This window comes from Bombus huntii, unplaced genomic scaffold (assembly GCF_024542735.1).
Source record: "Bombus huntii isolate Logan2020A unplaced genomic scaffold, iyBomHunt1.1 ctg00000084.1, whole genome shotgun sequence".
Taxonomy (NCBI): domain Eukaryota; kingdom Metazoa; phylum Arthropoda; class Insecta; order Hymenoptera; family Apidae; genus Bombus; species Bombus huntii.
This window is the reverse complement of record NW_026099339.1, coordinates 147,026-173,621: the sequence shown is the minus strand read 5'-3', so window position 1 is coordinate 173,621 and position 26,596 is coordinate 147,026. Positions and strand designations below refer to the sequence as shown.

Sequence of the window (26,596 nt, the reverse complement as noted above, 5' to 3'; positions counted from 1 at the left end):
TGTCCTTACGATTGCGTATTTATTTGTTCCACGTATCATATTTATCTATTTGCATAACTGTAGGTGACATTTTTTGTAACAATTTTGCTAATATTTCATAACTTTTTAATTCATATTTCAAAGTGGTAACAGGTGTTTCTTTCTTTTCAAGTCTCCTCCATATCGGGCTTATTTCTGGTAGCCACGCTTGCTTACAAAGCAATTTTATATCTGCACAAGAATATCTTTCAGTACATTTTACTATGTGGTTTACAATATCTGTATTTTCTAATAAGTGGTTGCTAAGGTATAATTTGAATATACCAAGTCGAGCAACTTCATTGGGTAATGATACGTATATTTGCTTTTCGAGACGCCTGAGTAAAGCTGCATCAATGCCCCTAATAACATATTTACAATAAATATTATCGTTCTATTATACTAATAATAATGAAGGAATACTTCAAACAACACAATAACATATTTGGAATTTGGAGAAATATTACGATATTTTCTACTTAGAAAACATTGAAATAACGTGATATACGTACCAAGGGGAATTAGTTGTAGCCAGAAGAACTACATTAGAATTCTCATTAGACACTAATCCATCCAATCTAGAAAGAAGTTCTGATCTGAATCTCTTTGCAGGTTCAGACAATATACAGTCTCCTTTATTTGTGGCGATCCAGTCAATCTCGTCGATAAAAATAATTGTAGGCGAATGACTATAGGCAAGTTCAAATAAAACCTGTTCAGTTTAACAAATGTATTATTCATTAAATATTATATTCGAAATTCCTTAAATTCATTGCCTCATCACGAATATGATATCATTTCGTTTTCCAAACAACTATTCTATTTATATATAAATGACGAAAAATAAAATCAAATCTTTTTATACCTAGAATCTCTCCTTCATAGACAAAGGAACAAAGAAACTTACATAGACAAAGCAACTTACACGTATATACTTCTCGGAATCGCCTCTCCATTTGCTGACCAATGAGCTGGCAGTTATGTTAAAAAAGGTGCAATGGCATTCTGTCGCGACTGCCTTCGCTAACTTCGTTTTCCCTGTTTTGTATATTTCTTGTAAACATGTACAGAAATGAAAAGAATACGAGTATCTTACCTGTACCAGGTGGGCCGTACAGCAAAATACCTTTCCAGGGGGAAAACGGGCCATCAAAAAAGATATGATACTTAAGGGGATACACAACGGCCTCCTTAACAGCGGTTTTACATTCCTCTAGGCCTATAACGTCATCCCAATGTACATTTAATTTGTTTACTATGATCTCCTGTGACGATACAAAGATAAAATGGCGTCTTCTCTATATTAAGTAAGTGTTACGTAATTTGATATTTGAAGCGTTACTGAAATCACGTCATCGTCGATATACGTTGGACGGTTTATCGACGGGAATTTTATCGTTTAAAAGCTTTACGATACGTATATTAATCGAAAATAACTTACGCATGAGATGTCCTCAGCAATCTTTCGTAATTCCGGATTATCTGAATAAAGCTTTTCAATGCATTTCAATATCTTCGATTGCATGGATTGTTCCATTGGGACGTTAAATAGCTCTTCTGATGAACGTCCATCACTCTCATTGGGGAATATTGACGTCACTGTCATTGCGAGATTAATATGATTCGTATTGTCATCAGTTATCTTCTGCTGTAGATTCGTCTCTTTCACAGGCTCACTTCTCGCTTGTTTACTAACAGATTTGGCTTTTGTCTCAATACTTCTACAAACACTGGATCATATTGTAATACGATACGTTGAATACGATACGTTGAATACGTTGAATACCGTTTAATATCGTTAAATAATTTAAATTCTTACGTTTTGCTTGCATTTGTCACTTCCCTCGTCATTTCCCTTCCAGTTATTTTCTTACACAATATAGGATATTTTTGAAATTTCATCTTGTAATAATTTTCATACTCTGCAACGATAATTTCCAAATCGATGTTGTCGCAAACTCGATGTTCGGGAGATAGACGAGCTTCCCGGAATAATACATCGCTAACGTCTATATACCTAAAAAAATGTAGCTTTTAATTAATTATAGTTTTTAACTAATTAAAAATATTTTTCGCAATGACTGAACACTATAAGATAACCATCAAACAACTGTTTTATCTCTAGGTAAGACAGGCAAAAGAATGTATTTACTATATAAATCCTCGAAGATAATTTCTTGTCTTCTGCTTTTTAATTTCCAATTTTTAGATGGATAAGAATAATTTGAATTTATACTTCATATATTTGTTTATAACTAGTTAATCTACATTATCGATTGAGTTATTCTTAACTACTGAATTACCGATGTCGAATTTTCAAATTTGGTTTCGCCTTCTCTTTCCATGATGTCCACTGATTTCTATTTCGATTGGTCACTGACACTATTCAAAAGAATTGGAACTAGGAATATATTTTAATTATAATATACTCACCCATTGTGTTCCAAATAATCACATACAAGGTATAATATGTTCCGATGACGTTCCGAAATACGACTCTCCTCCTAATATAATTATTTTTTAATTACAATAATATAAGGTTTTTCGTGGAATTTTTTGTTACATTTGCGAATTCAACGAGTTACACATGATTTTTCATGAAACACGAACGTTAAAAATATTTGATACAGCCTAATTATAAAAATTGTTAGAAGCAAAAGTCATAGATACTATGTGCGAGTATCGCATGAAACGAACAGCTATTAAGAGAACTGCAGCAATATTACAAATCAAATAACAAAACACACTCGTCTGTGACGTGGAAATTCTAAAATCTAAAATCTAGAATATTCCTTACCTTTTTTCGCAGATTATAAAATATCTTATTCATACTACCTTGCATCGATAAATCACCGTTCATAGTGATACTTTCAAATCGCCTATCGTTTCTCAATGGATACGAGAATTTCCGTTTATTACTTTAAAAACAACCCGTCCATTACGTTTCTCTTAAAAAATTCTTTTAACTCCGTTGAAAACCGAGCATCAAACAAGAGACAAACGATTTGTTGTCATGGAAATGTTTGGTTCACACATAAGCAACGCACAAATATAATGATAGAATAGCTGAGTGTGTGTACTGTATAGTAAGATGGATGCAACATGGAAATAGAAAGAGAACACCATGTATAGATACTTCCTGTTCTTGTTTAATCAGGCATGCACACTAGTGGACACTGACGCTGCTCGTATACCGCTGTTACATATTTCCTGTACAAGTGCGCGTCATTAGACAAGGACGGAACATCCTCTCTCTACTTCTCTATCGCGTTTTTAGTTCGCTCACGCGCTCTGTACTTATATCTATTACATTTCCACCATAAGCAGCGGCCGTGCAGTGACTTACAAAAGTTCCGAACGGTTCCATCCTGGGCGGACGGTTAATTGCGTTCGGTACTTCGAGGCAGGAAGGTGAGTACAGAATCGCTCCTCTTAGTACTCTTATTAGAAGTGTTATCATCGAATATAAGTTTTTTCAATAAATTCTTATCGTTTTACAATCTTTCTAGAATACAATGACGTCAGCAATCGATCATTTTCGCGAATTTATTGTAAATTAATTGGGGGAATATCTGGAGTTCTTTATCGGTTTCGACTGTAAAATCAGCAACTATTCGAATTTTTCATTCATAATTGTGACATTTTCGACTCTTCCGTTCCCAAGACCCTCTTGAGAGATTTTTGGCACGTTCCATCACCCTTGTTAAACGAGTGCACATTGGTGGATATATTGATTTTAAAAACCAATACGTGAACGAGGTTTATTATCTCACTGGGACAAAGAAATCCGTTTTATTCGCGAATTTTCCGTGTTTCTTCTTAATTTTCGTGAGTGTCTGGCGCGGAGCATTATTTGAATGAACTTTTCATCGTTCAGATTATATTTTGTTTAAAAAGATTGAAATTGATATCGAGAAGAAATGAAACAAGGTGCTCGGGCATTCTTTCGTTTCCCGGGGAAAGAGAAATATGAAAAAAACGGTCGTTCTTCCTCCTGCCATTTTCGTCCATTACCAAAATGGTATGACCCAAGTGTCCCGGGCCGTGAATCAATCAAGCGAATTTTGAATAATTTTTGAATAATATCCAGTTAATAATTTGTGAAACAAATTAATTTCATTTTATTGTTGGAAACAAATTAGTTGGATTTTTCTTTCTTTAGCAGTTTTTGCCAGAGTTGACCTGACGTGCTACTTCAGTTTCCATCTTCGCTTCTCGAAATTTCCAACGTCCTTGGTGTTGGAGTCTCCTTGCCCAGGTGAGTACATAGCTTCTAGATACTCGTCACTGTTCATCCTTACGAGCCTCTCGAGCTTTAGTTGTCAATTGTTATCGTTAAAGGAAGAGAAGCTCGCGACAGATGTTATCGAACAAATCGTTTATTCTCGAAAAGTTCGAACTTGTTCGTTGCGTTTGAATATATATGGACGGACGCCATTTTTCATGACATCATCATGATTTGTCATGTCGTGAGTATAGCTTCTGACTACCATATGTTTGTGATTTATGTGAAATTTGACCACTATACCGTGATAGAATAATATTTCCAATGAATTATAAATATTTTACATTGTGAATTATAAATATTTGTTACAAATTATATCGTACTTGAGATGAAAATGAACCATATATCTGCTTATGGAATATGAGGTAGTAAATCATTCGAAACATAATAACGATTAATTAAGCACATATACAATAACGTTTACGAATGAATATTGCGAATTATTGTATGGCTTTAATGCGGTATTTAATGTTTTGATTGCGGTCTTTGAAATGGTATCATAGGTGCTGATATAATATCGCGCGAAAAAGGAAAGACCAGTGGTTAATATTGCAGGTGCACCAGTGCGTTGCGCTCGTCGAGGGTGGTTCTGACGCTGGTGCCGAGGAAAGGCGCAGAACGTGTTCGATCGACCCGCGAACGTAGCCTGTGCTCATACTGCGACAGAGTTCGTTTCAGTTAGGCTCAGTCACTGTCCGTTGACAGCGTATAGTCGCGTCGGCCTACGATTCCTTTTTTCTTCTTGTTTCTTGCGAACTCTCTCGCAACAGCCGTTCTATACGTACGCCGCCAGTATATCGCGTGATCATCGTTCCCGTTGCTTCCCTTACCCTCTCACGTCCTTCGAAGAAGACCTCCCTTTGGTTTTTCCTTGTTTGGAGGGAATTCATCGCTCGGACACATGGACTGCGAAGCACGAGGGTTGATCGAGGCATCAGCGTGATGTACTTTTCAGGTTTCATATTTTCTCTATGATACTTTCTAAGGAGAATTTGGAAGATATACATTTTTAGGAAATAAAGGTTTTTATGGAGTCATCGATAGGTTAGAATTTAATTAACTCTCTTATAACAGGTATTCCAATTTTTTAATATATAAATTTAGTTTCCTCTATGGTGTTAGAGAACATAATGCGGGCATTTTATGATATAACGAATATATTCGTATATATTTTAGATTATTCATTCGTCAAATTTCCCTAGTAGGCCGGCCTGCAGCTCGCATGCAGCACTTAGTAAAAATTTGTTTTGTTAGAGGTTGGCCATTCTTCTTGCTACAAAAATATCGTGAAGTCATATCATATGATAAAGCACCTTCTGAAAGCTAGATGCTCGATAACGAGCCTAATGATTCTCGGTAGTTTGTAATGTCAAGCTTTGAATTGGCGAGATCGCTCTGCTGGCAAACCGCCGTCCAGCGGCGACCACATTCTTTAACCACGTTCAAGGGGTATATCACGCTACAGAAACCATCAAAGGGTTTGCAAGTTAGTTGCCTTTTAGAAGTGGGGCAGTTGGTTGTTACATGTAATCCGTAGTTGCTGGCTGTTCTCCTTAGTCGCCATACATCATAGAGACGACGGTTATAGTCGCCAGTTGTCCTTGCTAATGGTTGCTTGTTGTCGCTAGTTAGTTCTCGTTATCGTTATGTATTCCATCAATCACGCGAAATTTAACGTATGGGATTTTATTCTTCTTTATTCTTTCTGTAGGGAGATTTTTTAAGACGAGGAAAATATAGAATATTTCAAGACGACGGTAAGGTTTGAATTTAAGTAACTATTTTATGATACAACAAAGTGGAAAAACGATTTAATTTTATAAAGTTTAAGGTAATTTTTTAAAAAACTTCGAATTTAAAAGATTCAAATAGATATCTTAAACGTAATTAAACCCTCCATATCGTAAGAAATTAAATGAAATTGCGCAAGAAAGTTGATACATTTAATGTATTATTTTAAACATTTATTTAAAAACATTTATTTAAAATTTAAGTGTAGGCGTTGACGCGCGCGCGCCATTCGAAGCATTTGTCAGTTCGTTACATCTGCGGTAAAAGTTGTAACTACGAAGAAGCTTAACATATGGTGCGTCTCAAGACGACAGTAAAAAGTATTAAGAGATTTTTCGAGATTTTTTCTTTTAAATTTCCAAGTACTTTTTCTATTTAACTTCATTTTTTTGCATTTTCTCACAATATTCGATAAATAGAGACGAAATATGACAGTTCTTAGTTCGGGGATTTATTGGTTCGAAACTTACTTCAAAAGTGTTTCTGGAGTTCGTGCGGTTAATACTACTGAGTACGACTTATTCCGTATGGCTGGACAAATCTTTGTTGATACTGTAAGCGTAACTGGTCCGGATATTGTCTTGTGGAGATAGAAAAATACACGAAGTATTGATTGAACTACATATTTTTTTAATTCTTTTTTAATTCTTTTAGTTCTTCATATATTGATAATAGAACGATATTCCGCTACTTTGAGCACAATATAGTAATGTTTAAATAAATAATAAAATTTACGCATTTCGTCTTCATGCGTCGATAAGAAAATGCAAAAAAAGTTAAAGAAAGATGATGCGCAGACGCGAAGTTTAGTCAGCAATAATATTTAAAACCTCTAAAATACATTGTACACATTTATTTGCAAATAAGCTCAATGAAATTAAACTGTAACTGTGTTTCCAATAATGTCTTCGATGTATTGCTCGCCATTATGTCGGATTAACAACTCTAAGTGATCGACCTTAATCACTAAATGGCGGCCGTGATTCAGTGGTATAGCTTTACATATGACGGACATCGCAGGCGCTTATAAGACGTCTATTGTGAAACGTTTCCAATAGCACCGTTTATGTGATGGTGAAATCTGAATATATATATATATATCGCTGAAATATATATCGCTTATCACTTGAGTCTGACACGATCGTTTTTAAATAGAATCACAATTTTTTATTCTTTACAAAATCAGTCTATAAAGATTATGTGCAAATAAAATAGATAAATAGATAAATGGTTGTACAAACTTATAAAACAGATATTACAAGTATATCTAAATAAATGATATATTTATAAATTGTAATATTTGATCTAAAGTTTAAATAAATAAAAGAGATACTCGTGACTTACAATAAACGTATTTTTTTTCAATTTTTAAACAAAGCAAAAGTGGATAACAATTTTTCAAAATGTAAAAATCAACACAATGGTTGTTTTCTTTAATTAATCAATAACGTTTAAAGTTAATTAATGTCCAGAGTGGTTTGTACATTTTCTATTTCGCCGTATTTCAACGTTCGATGTGTAAATAAAACTTGATGCCTGAAATATCGAAAAAATAATTAAATCCGATCGTTCCGTCGAATTTGCAAATTGTATACTCGTGTAAAATCGAGTGCGCTTGTGTATGCTGATACGAAAAGTGGTAGTATATTTTTCTTTTTTCGATTATCGTTATCACTTTTTGTGTGGAAAAATTAATTCCGTGAAATGGAAGTGCAATCAATACGGCTTATCACGAAATAATAGCACAACGACGGTACATATTGGTATTGACGTCAGCTTCACAAAATTTCTCGAGTATCGCGGTCGACTATTTGGGTTAAGAATTCATTTTCAAGATTCTACAAGCACGAGTATCTTATGGATATGAGATTTTCAGTGTACATTTTAATAACCATATTTCATATTGCATGCTGCGGTCCAAGAAAAATCCGCAGTTAATATTCTGCTAATCCCTGCTGCTTTTAAAGACCATAAGTAGTCGTCCGTAAGGTTTAAAAGATTTCGAGTAGATTTGTATTACGTATTTTATCTTCTAATTTTTAAAGAGAGGGTCGTGTTTAATTAATTGAAAATGACGAAACTGTAATGGGACATTATTATAAAATATTAAACGTGGTTCCATTGGGTACTTTTATGGTCTTTGCGAGATATATATGCATTATACGTTGCTATTAGCAACGCGTAGCGATGAACGATGGAGAGCAGTACCTTCGTTATCTCGTCTCGGTTGTGTACATATCAGTAATGCACAGTACTCGTACTAAATATCTTACAAATTCCATACAGATTTTCAGATTAGTTTCGAATAATACCAACACGACCATGATAGTCACAGTACAGTATTAAATAGTGCCACTATGCATAATACACTCCTAAAATGTTTCTACAAATATATTTGTCCGAATATTCTTGTCAGCTACTATATCCTAGCCACGATTTATTAAACAATATATAGATTTAAAAAAGAATATATAACGACATTACTTGTTTAGGCTAGATTGGTTTGACTTGTATAGTTTTAATAACTGTGTAAGATCAAACAAGAACTTATCGTTAGTTTGGCGAGATTTGATTACACGAAGCAACATAATTGCTTTGAAACTCAGGACAGAAAACAATGTCAACCGGTAGACGCGTTTGTCTGGCGAACGTGTAACGCGTGAATAATAGATAGCGACAATCACGCGAACGCTAGTTACAGCTGACTTGGCTTACATTGTAGCATTCAAACTAGAGTATACGAGCCGTAAGCGCTATTGAAAGTTCAAAGGCCGACTAGTGAGCTTCATCCTATCTCATTTTTTAATCAGGCGATGGATCGACGAATCGTATTGATTTCGAGGATTATTATAGTTCTGTGGCAATTTTAAAGCGCGGTTTGTCTAATCTTGTCTCGTTAGCTACAGACTCTTTGGCGAGCAACCTGAAACTTGATCCAGTTTCGAGAAAATGAAAAATTCGTTTCTTCTCTTTGCTTCCCTGCTCCTTCTTTCCTCCTTTTTCCCTTTTTACATCGCATTAAGACCCGTTAAATAATATTGACTGCCGTGGACGCTGGCTGAGAAGTGCACTTTATAACTAGCTTTAAAATCACTGACGTCGATGAGGACAAAGGTAAGTTAGAGGGTCATTTATCTGAGCTGGTGTTATTCGACCTGAACTCTGCAGCTTTTCAGAGCTTCTTTCGTTTTTCTTTTAAGAGCAGAGATGTTAACTGGTCTTTTGTTACGTGTAAGAAGTATGTACTAAAGCTTATTTAGCACCAATTGGTTGCTCAAAGTCGAGATATACATACCTATTGTAATATCGTAGAATAATAAATAAGGAGGGATTATTGGTTCAGAGGAATGCGCGAAAAAGTAGAAAAGGTAGTGCAGAGTTGCATCGACTGTATCCTTGCAGAGAGAAAGCAGGGAAAACAGGAGGGGTTACTAAATACCATCGACAAGGGGGAATTACCGCTCGACACCTACCACGTCGATCACCTTGGGCCATTACCTTCTACAAAAAAAAGTTACCGACATATCTTTGTGGTGGTGGACGCGTTCACAAAGTTTGTATGGTTGTATCCCACCAAGTCGACGGGTTCTGCCGAGGTCATTAGTCGCTTGAGGAAGCAGTCTGTGAATTTTGGGAACCCGAGGAGAATCATTTCCGATCGCGGAACAGCATTTACGGCCGGCGCCTTCGAAGACTACTGCAGAGAGGAAGGCATACAGCACGTTCGGACTACAACTGGGATCCCGCGGGCGAACGGACAAGTGGAAAGAGTGAACCGGACGCTTATCCCACTGCTGACGAAGCTATCTGCACCAACGCCGGACAAGTGGTTCAAACACCTGGAGACAGCGCAGAGGTATTTAAATGCAGCTCCCAATGTAAGTACGAACGCTGCCCCGTTCCAGTTGTTGTTCGGAACACGAATGAGGCTGCGGGACGACCCACAGATCAGTCAGCTAATCGAGGACGAACAGGCCGCGGTGTTCCAAGAGGAACGAGATCAGCTGCGTGCAGCCGCAAAGAGACGGATTGAGGAGATCCAAATCCGAAACAAGCGGGCGTATAACAGGAGACGCAAGAAGGCGACAGCGTACAGGACGGGAGATCTAGTGGCAATCGAGAGGATGCAGAAGGGTCCCGGGCTAAAGCTGCATCCAAAGTTTCTTGGACCGTATCGGGTGATAAAAGTCCTACGAAATGACCGATACATAGTGCAGCGAGAGGGGGAGCACGAAGGGCCACGTACAACTTCCACGGCAGCCGATCACATGAAGTGGTGGAATGCCGACGATAGTGATGTAAGTGCGAGCAGCGATGATGAGCACATCTGAGGGCAGATGTGATTGTCAGGAAAGGCCGAGTGTAATATCGTAGAATAACTTTGATTGGAGATCGGCTGAAAATAGAAAAAAACCGTGTACGTCGTGTTTCTGTGGTTCGTTTACATTTAAGAGTGCCTACGTGACTAAAGGCACGTAGTTGGTAGTTCTTACATAGGTATGAGGGAAACAATAGACAACGTTAGAAGAAGGACGGTTTCGCTATCCAAGGCGAATCGAAAAGTGTGCGTGTTGCGAGAATCAGAGCTAATTGAGTCGTCGAAGAGTAGAGTCGTTAGAGGTTTTGAGTCGTCGAAGAGTAGAGTCGTGAGAACTGATAGAGTTGTTAGAGAGAGAGAGTGTGTGTGTGTTAGATTCGTTGTGACGAGAGTGGTCAAATAACTGTAAAGTTATTTGATATAGATACGAGTATTGCATTTAGTTTCCGTTAAATATCGTTCTCTGTCCAATTTATATTTGTATATTCAATTTAATATTAATAAATTGTAAGTAATCGAAAAAAAAAATTTCTATCCTTATTTTTCGATATTACACTATATTATATTAATACGTTACAGAAGATTACGCGTTGGTTAGCTTATGAGAATTTATAGTGTGTCACAGATCACAAAAGCAGAATGACTACTTTTTCATAAACGATATATGTATATGAATTGAAAGTTTAACTATTACGCCACATACTTCTCTCGATAAACGTCGTCGAGTGCATATTGTTAAGGAATATTAGCCATTTGAATTCAATAGTTTCGAAGATACTAATGCTTCTGTGAAGTTTTTGCAGGCTGTTAATTTTTTATTGAGATACTACAAATTTTGAATAACTTCGATTAGAAATAAAAATCACATTACATTAACGCGTAGAATGTAACGTAACGTAGATAATGTAAATATAAATTATATTACAAGGAAATAATACGGGTAAGTAATGTGAAACATTCTGGTTAAAATTGCATCCTTTAAAGGCTAGGACACACAGTACTTACGAAGTAGATTAAGTACCAAATGGGGTACTTAAGAAAATTCATGTTGTCATTGTTTAATAAACATCTTTAGCTAATAGCTTTCTGCAAAAGCTGGTTTAAGTTATGCTAGCTTATTCCTTATTAATTGCAATTATATTGTTCGTATCTCCTAGAGGATTAACAATCCATTTTTATAATGGATAATAAAAGTAAATTCCTATTAGGTTGTCCCAAGTTTCTTTCGTTTTAAAAAGAAATGACAGATGCACAACATATTTTGTTTTATGTTATTCTATATTATTTTACATTAAATTGGAAAAAGGTGGATCACACGTAATTCAATAAAATAATATAAAACGAAAAATGTTGTACATCTATTACTTTCTTATAAAACGAAAGAAACTTTTGAAACAACCTAATATTTCTCTACTACGACGCTTTTACAGTGCTAAAATATTTGATAAAAATGTTAAGAAATTCTAATATTGATTTAAGCGTATCGATTTATCTGCTCTTCATATTTAATCAAACAGAAATTGTTAATTATGATTTCCACTTAAAAGCGGATTGCATATTATGAGGATAAATTATCAAATTCATCTCTAATATAGACATTAGAGAATCATTCATAGCCGCAATCCTGTTTACCGCTAACATTCCTGGTACTCAATAATTCATTAGGTGACTGCTTTAGCCGCACAGAATACACCTACAAATAATTAATCGCGATTAATATTCCATCGACTTTTGAAAATCCCTCATGTGATCTATTTCATGCGATGAGAATACGTATAATTTGAGATTGCGATCGACCATCCTCAGTCGGATAAATCGAGTGATTCAAATTATAACACAAAAAAAAGTTAAAACTAGTTACATTATCTTTTTCAATTTTTATGTATTATTTGGCGGAAGAAACTTTGGTAATTGGTAAGTAAAGTTCACCTCCTTAATGTTAATGATTTTAATATGTTATTAAGCTCAAAGTTCTAAGGAATTTTCTATACATATATATATACATATACATAACTGTATGCGTATATGTATAATATACGTATAACAACCAAAGTTCAGCTCTCAAGTGTACGCAAAACTTTTATGTTCATATTACGCTATACCAGTATGTTTCATGAATTTGTTTGCTAACAGTATCGAAACAAATAACAAGCAGAGGACGAGCTATTCATGAATTGTTTTGCCAGCGTGTACGCTCCCAATATTTTCTATTTGAGAAAACATACTTGTTGCTATTGCAACTACAAATATTTTTACAGTCGACGCTTTTGCCGTGAATCAGCAAAGAGAAGAAACGAATTTTTCATTTTCTCGAAACTGGATCAAGTTTCAATGCGTTAAAAGGGAGCGCAAAGAAGGCGAAATTACTTATTGTAATTAGTAAAACGACCTGAGAGGCAGACAGATACAAGAAAGAAGGAATATTATATTAGCGGCATTTTTGTAGCCATTATATAGGGTTTCGATCGCATAATTAATCAGTATCAACTTACCAGTCTTTAACGGAAGGACAAAAAGAAGAGCAGACGACACACAGACCGCAATCATGATCATTTTCAAGTAGAATCTCAAACTGCCGTACATCTTCGAAAACTTCGTTAGTCGTAAGGGATCAAAGGATGATGTCCGCGCTGCGGAAAATAGATGAGAAGCGGCTATTTCAACAACCACCGTGTAGGTACTGCACTAGCCAGAAGTATCTGCGACAGAAATCAGAATACACTCGTTTTCGCATGGTTGGATCAATTTCGCGTGGGACTAACCTGATTGAACCTAACGCGGGATAATTGCTCAATTCACGACTTTAACCAGCCCGCTTGATTCTCTGTAAATGCTTGAAATTGACGCTTGGATTCTTTCCAGATTAACTAGCTTTGCCCCTCCCTCCCTTTATCTATTTTCTTAGATCGACTTAGACTGCCACAACATATTATCTTTCTTCTTTTCTTTTCTTTTCTTTCCTTTTGATCTTTTAAAGCCCTAAATCGCTGGCTATTTTGTATACTATATATTTTGTACACTCAATTACTCTGTAAGTCATAAGTACATATGTTTTACAACGTTATTTGTCATATTTCAGTTAAACCCCAGAAAAGCCAGAAATATATTTTCAGCATATTTTAACGCGCCCGTGGCAAAGATCTCAAAAACGAGTTGCGGCACAATTTAAAGCGACAAATAGCATCGCGGGTCTCGTTGTGGTAACACACGGTTCGCCAGCTTTTTTTTTTTTTTTTTTTTTGATATCGGTGACTGCCATATTCTCTTGAGTTTCCAAATCGTAAAGAATCTTTCCCCAGGGATTGGTCAACTGTGTATGTCCCCATGCGACGTAACTTGCTTAAGGAACACGAGCCGGTGATATGCAGGCAACGTATAATTGATTATCATTCGCTCTGGAACGCTGAAGTAATGACCAGTGCAGTGGTCCAGTGGTCATATTGAATGCCGCTGGATATATCAGCATTTGGCAACCTAACCCAGAGAAGCAGGAAATATGAAGCCACCGAATACCAATTAACTTCGTAGTTGCACGGTTCACATTCCATCATTTCTGAATATGCGAGGACAGTCCTCTTATTGTGCTTTTAATTCCTTTTATTTGTTTCATTTTCAGCAAATATACTGGTTTTTTAAATTAAGCTTCTTTTTATACAGAGTTACAGATTATATTAATTTTATATAGAATATATTTAAGAAAGATATTTAATTTTTTGCTAGTTAAGTATTGATCGATTAAGTTACTGTACCTTTGTTCCGATAAATGCGTGCCATTTCCTCGAATCTAATATCATAGCAAATGTCAATACCTATTTTGCAGCCCTTCACATCGAACGTCGTTAGGGAGTTACCAGGACTGAGTGAATCACTCTCTCGAAAAGTAATCTTATTAGGAATGTCGATGTCGAATAGATGTACCTAATAACATAAAAATGTAGTCGCTAATTCTATTGCTGCAACTTTTGTAATTTAATATCAAAGTTACCAACTCCTAAACTTTAATTATTTTTTATTTAATAACTGACAGCGTTTTTATCACTTTCTTTTATTAAAAAATCCTATCATTTAATAATGTTTAAAAAGGAGAAAAAATAAGTATAATAATATTTTAAGTATGTGAAAAATTTATACAACACAAACACATTACAACAAAAATGGGCGTTTCCCGTATCATAACGTATTTTATAAACCGTAAATTATAGAATTGGTTATAGTATACGTATGTACATATGTATATTCCTAAATTATTCCTAGATAGAGTCACTTTCTTCGCCCCAATATTTTCAAATTCAAAGCCATAAAGGAATATATTACTTACCTTTCGGTGTTTTGCTATCAAAGTTCCATCGGGACCCCAAATAGTACAAGTATTGTACAATTTATCGCCCTCTATTTCAGGCATCGTACCACCAACTACATAGATGTTGTTTTCTTTAGCTGCGTTCGATGAAGCAACGCTCGTTTCACCATCAGGAATACTCTCGGCGTATTTTGGAAAGTACTCTGCATTGCAATATTTCAATTAATGAAAAATAACTGTCTTTTGTTCCAACCATAAATTAAATTGAAATGTTTGTCAGTTTTTTATTTTTTAAATTATTAAAATAACTAAGTTTTATATTTCGACTTAATTAAATATGCAATTACTTAGCTAATAGTATATATAATAAATTGTTTCTACAGGTTCAAAATGAAAAATGAATATTTAGAAATATTTAATTACGACAATGCTATTTGTGTTAGCATCAGTGGCTTGTTACTCAACGACTTTGCTAGTACTTTTTGAAACATAAAGTTAGTTTTCAATTAACACTTATACTAAAGGCGGAATTATAAATGCAAAATAATTGATAATACTAATTTATAAGTACCTAATTATTAGTATCTTAAAAAATATATTTATACAAAAATCACGACAATTATGAAAATGGGGAAATCCTATATTCTCGAATCAATTCACAATTTATTTTGTATATTAATTAGATTCCGCGCTCATCAGTACGTACTCACTGGCGACATCGAGAAAATGTATCGGCAATTCCTCGTACGACCAGAGGATCGGAAATATCAAAGGATATTATGGCGCAGCGCGAGTGGAGAAACAGAAACATATGAGCTTAACACCGTAATACTCTTATCATAGAAATAGAAGCAGTCCTCAATTCCCGCCCTCTAACTTCTATCTCCACCGATCCAAATGTTCTCCTAGCCCTCACTCCCGGACATTTCCTCATTGGCGATTCATTAATGTGCTTACGTGATCGAGATTTCAGGGACATTCCATCGAACCGACTCTCCAAATGGCAGCATATCCAACAGGTTAAACAACATTTTTGGAACCGCTGGCATAAGGAGTATTTGAACGAGCTAACCAACCGCAATAAATGGAGCAAGGGTGGACACAGCATCCAAAAGGGCACAATCGTCATCCTCAGAGAGGACAACGTTCCCTCCATGCATTGGCCTCTGGGCCGAGTTATCAAGGTTCATCCAGGCGCCGATGGTGTCATCCGGACAGCTACAGTTCAGACGGCAAAGAGCATTTTGGATCGGGGCGTCAAAAGGCTTGTCCCACTGCCAATTCAACCCGATCTCGAGAAACCCGAACAAATAGCCACCGAGACGAAATAAGATGGGAACTTCAACCACACCTCGCTAGTTTGATCGGTACCCTCTCAACGGGGGGAGAATGTTACGCCATGCGGCTTACCATAGGTCATATTCTTAACTATCGATCGCGGCACTATAATGTCGCAGACGGACCGTCGCGTCTGCCCGGCAAACAAACATTGTAGTGGCAAGCGCATGGTTCATTAAGCAGGGCGACTTCCAGAAACGTCGACTCGTGGTCGTTATTTTACCTCGCGTAAAAGAATGTGGCGTGATCCGAACGTAGTGGGGGTCGCCTTCCAGAAAAAACGAAAAAAATCGAAAGGCGTTCAGAACTTTTCGAGAAGTCGAACCGTCAACACATGTGGTATGTCGCGCATTACTTATCAACCAAAACGCACTTACATTTTTTTTGTTCCATTTATATCTTTCTAGTTAATAAGTTGTTGAAATAAACATTAATTTATTTGTGTTAATTCTGTGGAATTTCATTGAACTACCCTTATTATCATAATCGAAATAAGGGGATCGATCAGTTCGTGGCGTCGATTATTTAATCGTAACGGGAACTTACAACTCTCGTTGACGTGCTATCTCGCGATCGCGTCTCTCCGCGAACGGTCGAAACAAAATGATTCACTAAAAACTGTCCTGAATTCCTAAGAATTTATTTACCGCAAAACTGACAAAGTGTTTATTTAAAAAATGAGGTTGAAGGTCGTCCTTTTCTTTCATTTCATTCATTTTCATTTTCTTTCTTAAGTATGGCTAACACAATATCTAATCAATTAAAATTTTATATTTTCACGTGAAAAGTTTCTTTAGATAATTATTATCAACATGATGACTAACTCTTACGGATTAATACGTGTCTGTAGGGCAATCCGGTGGACTTGATCGGCTTTTTACTTCGAAAGTTGAGTAATCGGTGTCGCTTTCTTACGCATCTTTGAACTGTATAAATGTTTTAAAATTGTTTGATCCAGAATGTACCACACCGGACAATCAAGAAGGCAGGTGCCTTGACTACAGAAAATGTAAACCTCTGCAAGAAATATGGCAGATACAGTACCGTACAGCCACCGATTTTTATAGACGATCAGTGTGCAGATACCAGGGCAATGTTACGATCGTTTGCTGTCCGAACGATCCAAACAAAGAGAAGAGAGAAATTTTAATCAAAACTGTGTATAAGTATAAGGCTTTGCGACCACCATACTGTGGTTTTAGCAACGTCTCTCATACCAGGGTGGTGGTCGATGGTAAACCAGCTGAACTTGGTACGTTTTATGTCTTTCTTTCCGATTAATAATAAGCCATTTACTGCAAAGAATGAACTTTAAAGGCATTAAACAGCACATCAATGTACATTTCAATTAGACTAAATAATAATGCTATGATTTTATCGGTAGTAACTTTACTTATTAACTTGAATTATTTCTTTCTTTTACTTCATGTTAGGAAGAGTATCTTTTTGCTTGAAATAAAAAATTGATATAGGAGTAATAATATGGATAGAGATCAAAAACTGTTAGGGCAGAAATTACACGTTTGAACTTTATAGTTCAGTATAGTTCAAATAGAAATTATATAGAATTATTTAATAATTTGTATTCCACTGGAATAAAAATTTAATTTCTGTCTTTATCAAATCTCTATTTCAGAGTATTTGTACGTATGTACTTATCGTCTGCTGTATGATCGAATATCGAATAGGTAATAATTCGTGTACGGTAATTAAGTTACAGAGTTACTATAAACTATACGGTATCTGAAGACACGTCAATTCGAATTAACATCAAATCGACGTCTTAAACATTAAAAATAATAGATAAACACAATTTAATAGTTTTGCCCACTTCTCACACCTCGTTATGGTATTTAATCTAATTTCCTTCTAATCTTAGTTTTGCTCAAAATACATATAACATGTACGTTATAAATTGGAGTATTTCAATACACAAATCAATAGAAGATTATTACTGTATATAAGTATAATTTCAATGCAATTCGATCGATATATTTCAGTATCTTTGATTAAAAATTCAACGATCCTTTCAGGCTGACCGTGGCGGACCACTGCTGATACAACATGAATTAACCTTGTATTTAATAGGTATTGTGTCTTATGCTTATAAGTGTGGCACAGCTGGGTATCCCAGCGTTTACACTAGGGTCACATCGTACCTTGACTTCATTCTCCAAGCGATGCAATAATATGATATTACTGTTCCATAAATATCATTGTGTAAAAAACGTAAAGTTGGATTTTCTTATTGTGGAGATAAGAAACAGCTCAAATTTACATTGTTTTGTACGTTACAAATTATAGGCTTAAAATGTACGAAATGTAACTTTGAAACGACACTAATTTTTTACGCACGATAAACCTCCACGACTTAGGTATGTAAAGATGATAAACGTATATTAATTCTATTAATTTGGTAATAATAAACCAGCTTTCTGAGAAGTTCTGTAAATTTCGTTTCTGTTGTATCAAGAGAATAATGGAATATTCCACTTAGATCGTATACTTCTTGTATGTACATACAAAATTTTCCGGCTAATCTAAAACACTTCATAAGATAGAGAGCTTCTGGAAATTCGGACACAGAGAGTGCATAAAATACAAGATAAGTCTCGTGTCTTTCAAAATTATTTTTTATTCGCTAAAAACGTCCTGTGTACTCATGCAATCACATGCAACCTCGAAACTTCACTTATTTTTTATCACTTTCCAATTCAATACACAGTTTCTGCATTTTTGACTATATGTAAGAGAAATTTCCATTCAGCCAAAGGTCTACTTACAGATTATAGATTCCTATACGACTCTCAGTAAAAATTTATCCGCACTCCAGATAGTTAAAACTTCTGTCGACCGTATTGATCCATCTGCACTCTTCGTATGACGTCAATATCTGTTCAGTGCTGCTGCGCAGGTTTCTTTGTGTTACGTCAATTCGTTTGTGACCGTTGCGCGAGTAATGGCGCTTTGCAATGGTGATTTGCAGGAAAACAGTGCAGAATGCTGTGATTCGTTTCTTGTGGTCGGAGGTTATGTTTGATGCCTATATTTATCAAAGATTTAATGCACATTATGGAGAAAGTGTTTTGTCACGAAGTGTGTTTGAATGGGCACAAAAGTTCAAAGAAGATCGCACAAGTGTTATGAAAAAACAGCTGGACGCCCGTCCACATCCACGATGACAACATTGAACGTGCTCATGAACTTATGCTCTATGGAATAGACGAGTGACACTGGATAATGTGGCAAATCATTTGCAAATCAGCCACGGCTCTGCTTATGCAATAGTGCACGACAGATTTGGGTTTTAAAAAGTTTGTGCGAGATGGATGCCGAAAAAGCTGATGAAAAGGTGAAGACGACGATGCATTCGTGGTTCGCAGCTCAGCCCAAAACATTTTTTAATGAGAAAATACGAAGGTCCTTCGGCAAATGGACAAAGTGTATACAGAAATCGAGTGATTATGTCAAAAAATGATGTATGTCTTTTTTGACAATTGCTTAAAATAAATTCTACACCGACAGAGCGGGTAACTTTTTACTCACCCTCGTAAGACACTTAAATTTCCAATCTATTATGATGAATAAAAGAGCTTATACTATTAAATCTAATTGTATTTTGTTGAATGAGAGTACACGTGTATGTGATGTACATTACCTTTATATCCCCTTGAACGCTTCAATATTGCGCATATATACTATATTTTGTACAGCTTCTATAAAATTTTGTATGTTTGTTTAGGCTGTTAATCTAGAGGCTGGAGTACAAAGAAGTGGCACAATGATGTGGGCTGATGACATTTATAATTATCAAGGAATCACCCCTACATTCGCTCAGGTATATATCGTTGACTATAATGTATTTAACACATATGATTGTTAGAATATTAATAATTAATTTTTAATTCTATCAGAATTTTAATGAAACTGTCCCTTGGGAAGGAAGAACTGATACCTTGATATCACGGTTTGTACATCCTATATATACGACAAATTTTAGAACATTATATAACGAAGAACCAGATCGTCGTGGCCATGTGATGTGAATAAAAGGACTTGAATTTGATGATATTTTTATAATGTTAGATAACATAACTAAGTATCTTCACAGTAAGATAGGATGACATGGTTTACATGATCTTAATGTTGTTCACTCGAGTGATGATATTATAAGGAAAAGCGTAATATCACAGGTAGGATGATTCATAATTTAGAACTACTAACTCATGTATGTATTAAAAATTAAAGAAATATATTAAATTTTATAGGATATTTATGTTTAGTAACCAGTAATTCAGAGATTGGTATTCATGGTTACTATAACGAGGCTGTAGAAACGCACCCTTTCTTCTTTGCAAATGGTCCTGTATTTATGTCTAAGCCGAAACTGGAACCTCTGAATAATTTAGATTTATTCTTGTTATTTTCTAAAATACTTATCTACAGTATACCATAAGGAATGATACCGTATCGCACCTAATCAAGTGCCTTAAGAAACATCAACAGGATATCACAGTAATCCCTTATCGACAGATATGTAAGTAAAAGTTATGTGTCATTGTTATACACAATTATGTGTTAGTGTTATACACAGTTATTTATCATTTTCTATTAATTCAGTTGTAGCCACTACAATATCTATGACACTGGTAGTAATTATAAGAACAATAATGATGTTCTATAAGAGGAAATGATGATTAGGAACAAAAACTTACAGGTAAGTCAAAGTATATGTTATTTGCCATTTGAAAAGAAAGTTACTAACTTGGAATTTTTTGATAAATAATAATTGTGCAAAATATATTGGATTTCAAATTTGTCAAAAATTGATATTTAAGAAGCATTGTAATAATATAACATTAATATTTTGATTTTTCAGAAGATATCATGCGGTGGATGGATAATATGCAAAAAATATTAAGCAGTATATGAATTTTCGTATTGCGTAGAGATAACAAAATGAATTTTAAAAAATGTCGACACGGTAATAAGAAATAGCATCATGACAAAGAATATATAAAGACAGTTTCATTTTTTATAAATAAAAATTTGTTGTTCCAGATTTTGAAATACAGTGAAACGTTTAATTAGTATCTTAATATCTTTAAATAATTATTATTTTAGAATCAATTGTAATTGTATCATACGTACTTTTGAATTCGTGCAAGAACATATGTAATTTTGAAGTAGTTATTATTAGGAAACTGTTAGACGCGAACAGTATGCGGAAAGTTAGTATGCAGTGTAATAATTATCAATCAAAACACAAGAATTAAATTCTTGAGGAAAAAATTTCCGGAATTTCTTATTTACATGATTATAAAGAAATCCATAATAAAAAGGAGCTGCTTTCTAATACTTCTCTTCCTTGTAATGCCTATGTTAATAATAACGAGGTTCGACTTTTTGTTTTTAGAGGGATACTGGAAAATTTGAAAGTACAGTACCATTGGGAAGAAAATCACGATATTGAAAACGATATTTGCAAGTAAATTTCCAAAAAATCTGTTTTCAAATTTTCGCTTTCTATTTCACATTAAAAGAAAGGGAGGGCTGCCTTCTTTTTCTGCAAGACAAAACAAACATTCTGAATCTCGTATCAATGAATGATGTCAATAAGTTATTTTTCTTTTCAGATTGAACAATATTCCAGATTTATTCATAATTTCATACTACGCGAAGAATAGACTTTCATAGGTATATAAAGGAAATATTAAGTATAGGAAAACTCTTTTTCGTTGTAGGTGACATATGCTTCACGGTTGAACACATGTATTTTTGAACACATATAAATGAAAAAGTACTCTTATGGAGAAAAAGAATTGATACCTTCGATTGACATTAGATAATGTATATAAACTTATGAACAATCACTATCAGTTTGTATTTTAGGTGCACACGCAGATTTGTTGGAGTTCTTATAAAATGTACTTCCTGTACGAACGTTTTATTCTTCCAAATTTTACGATACTATGTCTCATATAATAACTATATGGATTAAACGTAATATAAATGATCCGAAAATAGACTCGAACGACATTAATTGTCTTTCTATTTATACCAATATCGAAAATACAAGTAAAGCTGGAGCAATAGTATGCAAGAATGGACTATTTATTATTTTAAACCAAATCATAGCATATTCAGAATGCACAGTATTATCATGAAATGTAAATGAATCAGTTGTAAACGAACGATTTTACTGTAAAATCGTTGCCTCCTTTTTTTCATCTGAAATATAGCAGCAATGAGTACATTCTTTTAATATATAATAAAACGAGATATCTTTATAAAGTTACATATGTCATCACTGGTAACTGTTATCTCGTATGACACCAAATATACCGTTAGTATGGAATGATATTTTTATGAAGATATACTTTAATGATAGGTTTTATGAATGAAACGTTATATAAGAAAAATTATCTCTTGTTATTCTATGAAGTGTAGTAGCTAATGAAGATTAATTTTACGAAGTATTAGAGCAAAAGAGAATTAAAAAATTAAAAAGATCTAAATAAGATTGTTCGTGTGGCTTAGTTATCTCAATTCTGATACACCACTTGTTACATTCTAACTAATTAGCGCTAAACAATAACTTGCAAATATTAAAGATATTAACACCTAAAGGTTTTCAGGAAATTTTATAATATTTGATTATTGTATATCTAGTCATTGATTGATAAAATTTCTTGTATAAGCATAGATCGAGGTTGACGTCATACGCAGATTGCATATCATTGACAGGTATCGTTTTAATTTATTTTATGGCTAGAATCATTTGAATATTATACGAATAATTATTTCCATTCGAACGATTAATAAATCACGTACCTATAAAAGATATATTATGAAAAAGACGTAACGAAACAAAAAAATATTGGAAATTCCGTTGTCATTAGATCAATTATTTTTGCAATGATTTTTATTTCCATGTAATTACATATGAAATGGGTAATTCATTAACATCTCCTCGAATCGAATATAATTCGTTACACTTCACAACGATTCAAATAATGGACGGGAAATATATAATAAGCTTCCTGTCCTTGCGTTAAAATAGTACTGTACAAATCAGATGATACAGGAAATACCCAAAAAACCCAATTACATCTACATTGCATGACAGCACACTTGCAATGGATTTTTGTGATTTCAATGTCACAGACAATGACACAACTAATCAGAACACGTTCGAGGCTATAGACATTGAAATTACCGCGTGTTTAATACGTTTAAAGCATAAATCTAAATTTCACGCGATTATTTCTTTGTACATTGTGAAACTCTTAAATTATCTTAATCGAATAAATAATCCTAATGTAATAAAACATCTTGAAATAGACCTAGATATCTGAAACAGAAACTCGAAGGATAAGAAATCCTAAAAGGTACTAATCCTAAAATAACAAACTCCTAAATAATAAACAAGTGATAAAACCTGTTATAAATAATAAACCTTACCTGGAATAATCAAATCCTAACTAATCGAAAATAAAATAAGGCAAGCAATTCTTAATCTTTCAAGTAATTTTTCCGAAAACACAGAAAGATAGAGAAATTAAAAAGACGCAGCACAAATTGCAGCACAATGAAAGTTTCAGAGCGATGAATACGATCGTATTAAACTAAATAATTTTCAAAAGTGAAATTACACTGAAACGTATATCGATGATATTTGTCATTTCTACGATCTGTTTCGCTTGATCGTGCTTCTTTTCTGATGTAAATTCAATTTATAATACGAACTAAGTTTCCTTTATTATTATTAGTCCTGCGTCTTTTTAATTCGTCACTTCTTTTATTTCAGAACAATGACGGGCTCCAAGATGTTGTTCGGATGTTTGGCGTTAATTGCTTTTCTGCATCCATTAGTTCACGTTTGTACTTCGAGTAGTGCAGCTCAAGGTTTGTACTTCGAGTTGTCTTTTTCCATGCACTTCAAATTCCAATACGATCTGGTCACGTGGCCTTCGTACAATTTCGAAATTTTACCTGTTTGGTAATCGTCAATGAAAAAAGAAGTTATGCGTGACCTCAACACATTGAAACAATTTTTATGATTTTTTATTTGCCGGTTGGTCAGCAAGTTAATGGAAAAATTTCACTTAACTATTCGCGTTAATTTCTTCGGTTTAACTTTTGGGAAATGCTTCGTTAGCTTCGGGAATATTCCAACGATTCGTTTTACGTACAAAATAAGCATGATAAATATTACATCACGGTAATGAAAACTATTGGCGTAATACCTAAGATAAAGATGCAGAGACATTCTTAGAATTTCTAATGACACCTTTATAGATTTCTCGTTTAATATCGCTACTACATTTGAATCACTTTTACCTAACGGTGTCACATAGTCTCGTTGGAAATTTGTCAAATTCCTTAAAATGATCACTGAAAATTTTCCTAAATTTCCAAGAATTTATTTATCACGAGGTAAAGAAAATGTGTATTAGAAAGATGAGATCGAAGGTTTACCATTTTTTCAATTATGGCGAACGCAATATGTAATCAATGAAAATTTTATATTTTCACGTTGAAAGTTTCTTCAGATAATTATTATCCAGATGATGACTAACTCTTACGAATTAATGCGTGTCTGTAGGATAATCCGGTAGACTTGATGCGCTTTTTATATCGAAAGTTGAGCAATCGGTGACGCGTTCTTATACACCGAACCGCGAAAAGCAAAATTTCATATGATCTCACCAATTTCGGATGTCAGTCAAATCAGTCAAATCAGTCAAATAATAAGTTCGCGTTAATGTACACGTTCGATTTTTGAAAAGCTTGTTCAATTTAATAAGAGTCTTGGTAACAGGCTTATGTTTTTAGACCTAATTGGTTGTTTTCATTTACAAGTACCTCGTGTTAAAGTACTCATAAAATGACATTAAAATCAGAAAACTAATAACTGAAAGATTATCATTTTTCCTCTGTGGTAGTTTACATATAACATAATGCAACTAACATGTCACGATTAATGCAAAATAAATAAATTACTAATATAGACATTTTTTTAGTAATTTGTATAATCGTGAAACGAATTGGACTTTCTAAAGGCAAATATTAAAGGAAACATGGAATTGATGCCAAATCTATCACAAATATTATTTATACTACTTATTTGCGCAGTTTGAAGCGAATCAAATTGATGAAGGTTTCTTTGTTACATGTTAATTTACATTTTACAAGACATAACAGGCACGCTAATTAGTTTGCTTAAGATACTTTCGAGATACCAAGTTAGACGCGTTTCCATGAAATCATATCAATTTTACGATGATATTTTTCTATCAAGCATGCAATTATAACCGTATAGTTGATTAGTGCATACAATTATCCATGTACATTCGTCTTTCCGAGTACCGCGCTTCAATATTGCTAATTTCAAATTCGTACATTAATGTTCGTAAATGCTTGAAAATGCTATATAACTGTATCAGCTTCTGTTAAAAACATTTTATAGTAAAATCTCTATAAATTTGTAATATTTTTTAGACAATTTGAATTCATTATATTATACATCATACATTCTAGTCATTTCTAATTAAGTTACTTTTGCGATGTTTAATTATATTTTATGTATATTCTTATAACTCTCTATGTTACGGCGCGTACGATGGTCCGTGCGCCGTCTGAAACTTTATACTATATACTGATCTACTACATACTATATACTATAAACTTAATCCTTTGACGTAATCTTAATAGCTTGAAGGAATCTCTAACCCTGTAACTGTTTTCGGTTTATGGATGGTCCTTAGAACAATGCTTAGGTTTATTGCGCACTCTTACAAATAACGGAGAAAGCGGGTAGTTATTTTTCCAATAAACAATGTCACCCACGAGCCACGTTGGTAGGAGGCTTCCTCCTCCTATCTTCATTCATTAACGTTGGCTATAATCAATGGGCACCCTCACTTTCCTAACGAAAAGTGTGAACAACGAATCCGTGTTCTTCGTTCAGAAAGCACACCCACACTGAGATTTCCTCTCGTGGCGGCACACGAGAACGCAAATCTCACCACTCGAAACCAACTAGTGTCGGACGACGGCAGCGCAGTGGTTAGCGCCATAGAGTACAAACGTTCGGATCCCGGGTTCAAATCCCGGCGCCTCGTACTTTTCCAAAGTCCGATTTTTCTTCCACGACATCTAAATAAGAAGGAAATACAGCAGTACTACACCCCGGCAAGCGACATCTACAGCCAGCAGCCTACAATTATCACGGATATATGAAGGAAGACGGAGAAAAAGAAGAAAAAAAGTGTGTTTCGTCCAGAGCCTGCTAGTGGACTCATCAGTAAGGCTTACCTAGCAGGCTCATGCCTTAGACACAATGGAAGGAGGGGGAAACAAAGCTATGTACATGGCAGAGACATTGAAGACGGATTCCTCCCTCCCACGGCCGGACACTGTATCCAAGGCCGGTCGGATCTCCTACCCTCTCTTGCGACGTATCCCAGTGGAGCGGCCCCACTCTTAATCTAGTTTGGTGGGAAAGGTTCGCGTACACACCGTGTGTAAGAACTATTAAAAA

General features: G+C 34.7%; 1 protein-coding gene and 1 long non-coding RNA gene across 12 annotated transcripts; one reads left to right on the top strand and one right to left on the bottom strand.

The window, feature by feature from the left end:
* On the bottom strand, positions 1–18,913 carry LOC126876583 (katanin p60 ATPase-containing subunit A-like 2). 11 transcript variants are annotated; one of them, XM_050639472.1, is made up of 11 exons: positions 18,834–18,913; positions 14,731–14,915; positions 14,162–14,330; positions 2,452–2,522; positions 2,322–2,378; positions 1,838–2,035; positions 1,460–1,748; positions 1,115–1,316; positions 926–1,056; positions 531–730; positions 1–380 (listed from the first exon to the last, which is right to left on the bottom strand). In XM_050639472.1, the coding sequence occupies exons 3-11, from the start codon at positions 14,204–14,206 to the stop codon at positions 20–22; spliced, it is 1,554 nt and encodes a 517-aa protein (XP_050495429.1). In that variant the 5' UTR covers positions 14,207–14,330; positions 14,731–14,915; positions 18,834–18,913; the 3' UTR covers positions 1–19. The 11 variants fall into 11 exon arrangements, with proteins under 11 accessions (XP_050495429.1, XP_050495430.1, XP_050495420.1 ...); XM_050639473.1 differs by lacking the exons at positions 14,162–14,330; positions 14,731–14,915; positions 18,834–18,913 and adding an exon at positions 11,418–12,396; XM_050639463.1 differs by lacking the exons at positions 14,162–14,330; positions 14,731–14,915; positions 18,834–18,913 and adding an exon at positions 3,365–3,563.
* Positions 18,150–26,596, top strand: LOC126876595 (uncharacterized). The gene is made up of 8 exons (XR_007694359.1): positions 18,150–18,425; positions 18,836–19,580; positions 19,793–19,888; positions 19,965–20,243; positions 20,319–20,587; positions 20,671–20,767; positions 20,930–21,538; positions 21,687–26,596. It is a non-coding gene; the product is annotated as an uncharacterized LOC126876595 (long non-coding RNA).

What these genes read in the sequence shown, in the direction of transcription:
- LOC126876583 (XM_050639463.1), bottom strand. Translation starts at nt 3,478, where the DNA reads ATGATAACACTTCTAATAAGAGTACTAAGAGGAGCGATTCTGTACTCA. An exon ending in GTACGGCCCACCTGGTACAG is followed by an intron (nt 1,057 to 1,114) that starts GTAAGATACTCG and finishes TATACAAAACAG; the next exon opens with GGAAAACGAAGTTAGCGAAG. An exon ending in GTGTAAGTTGCTTTGTCTAT is followed by an intron (nt 731 to 925) that starts GTAAGTTTCTTT and finishes TAAACTGAACAG; the next exon opens with GTTTTATTTGAACTTGCCTA.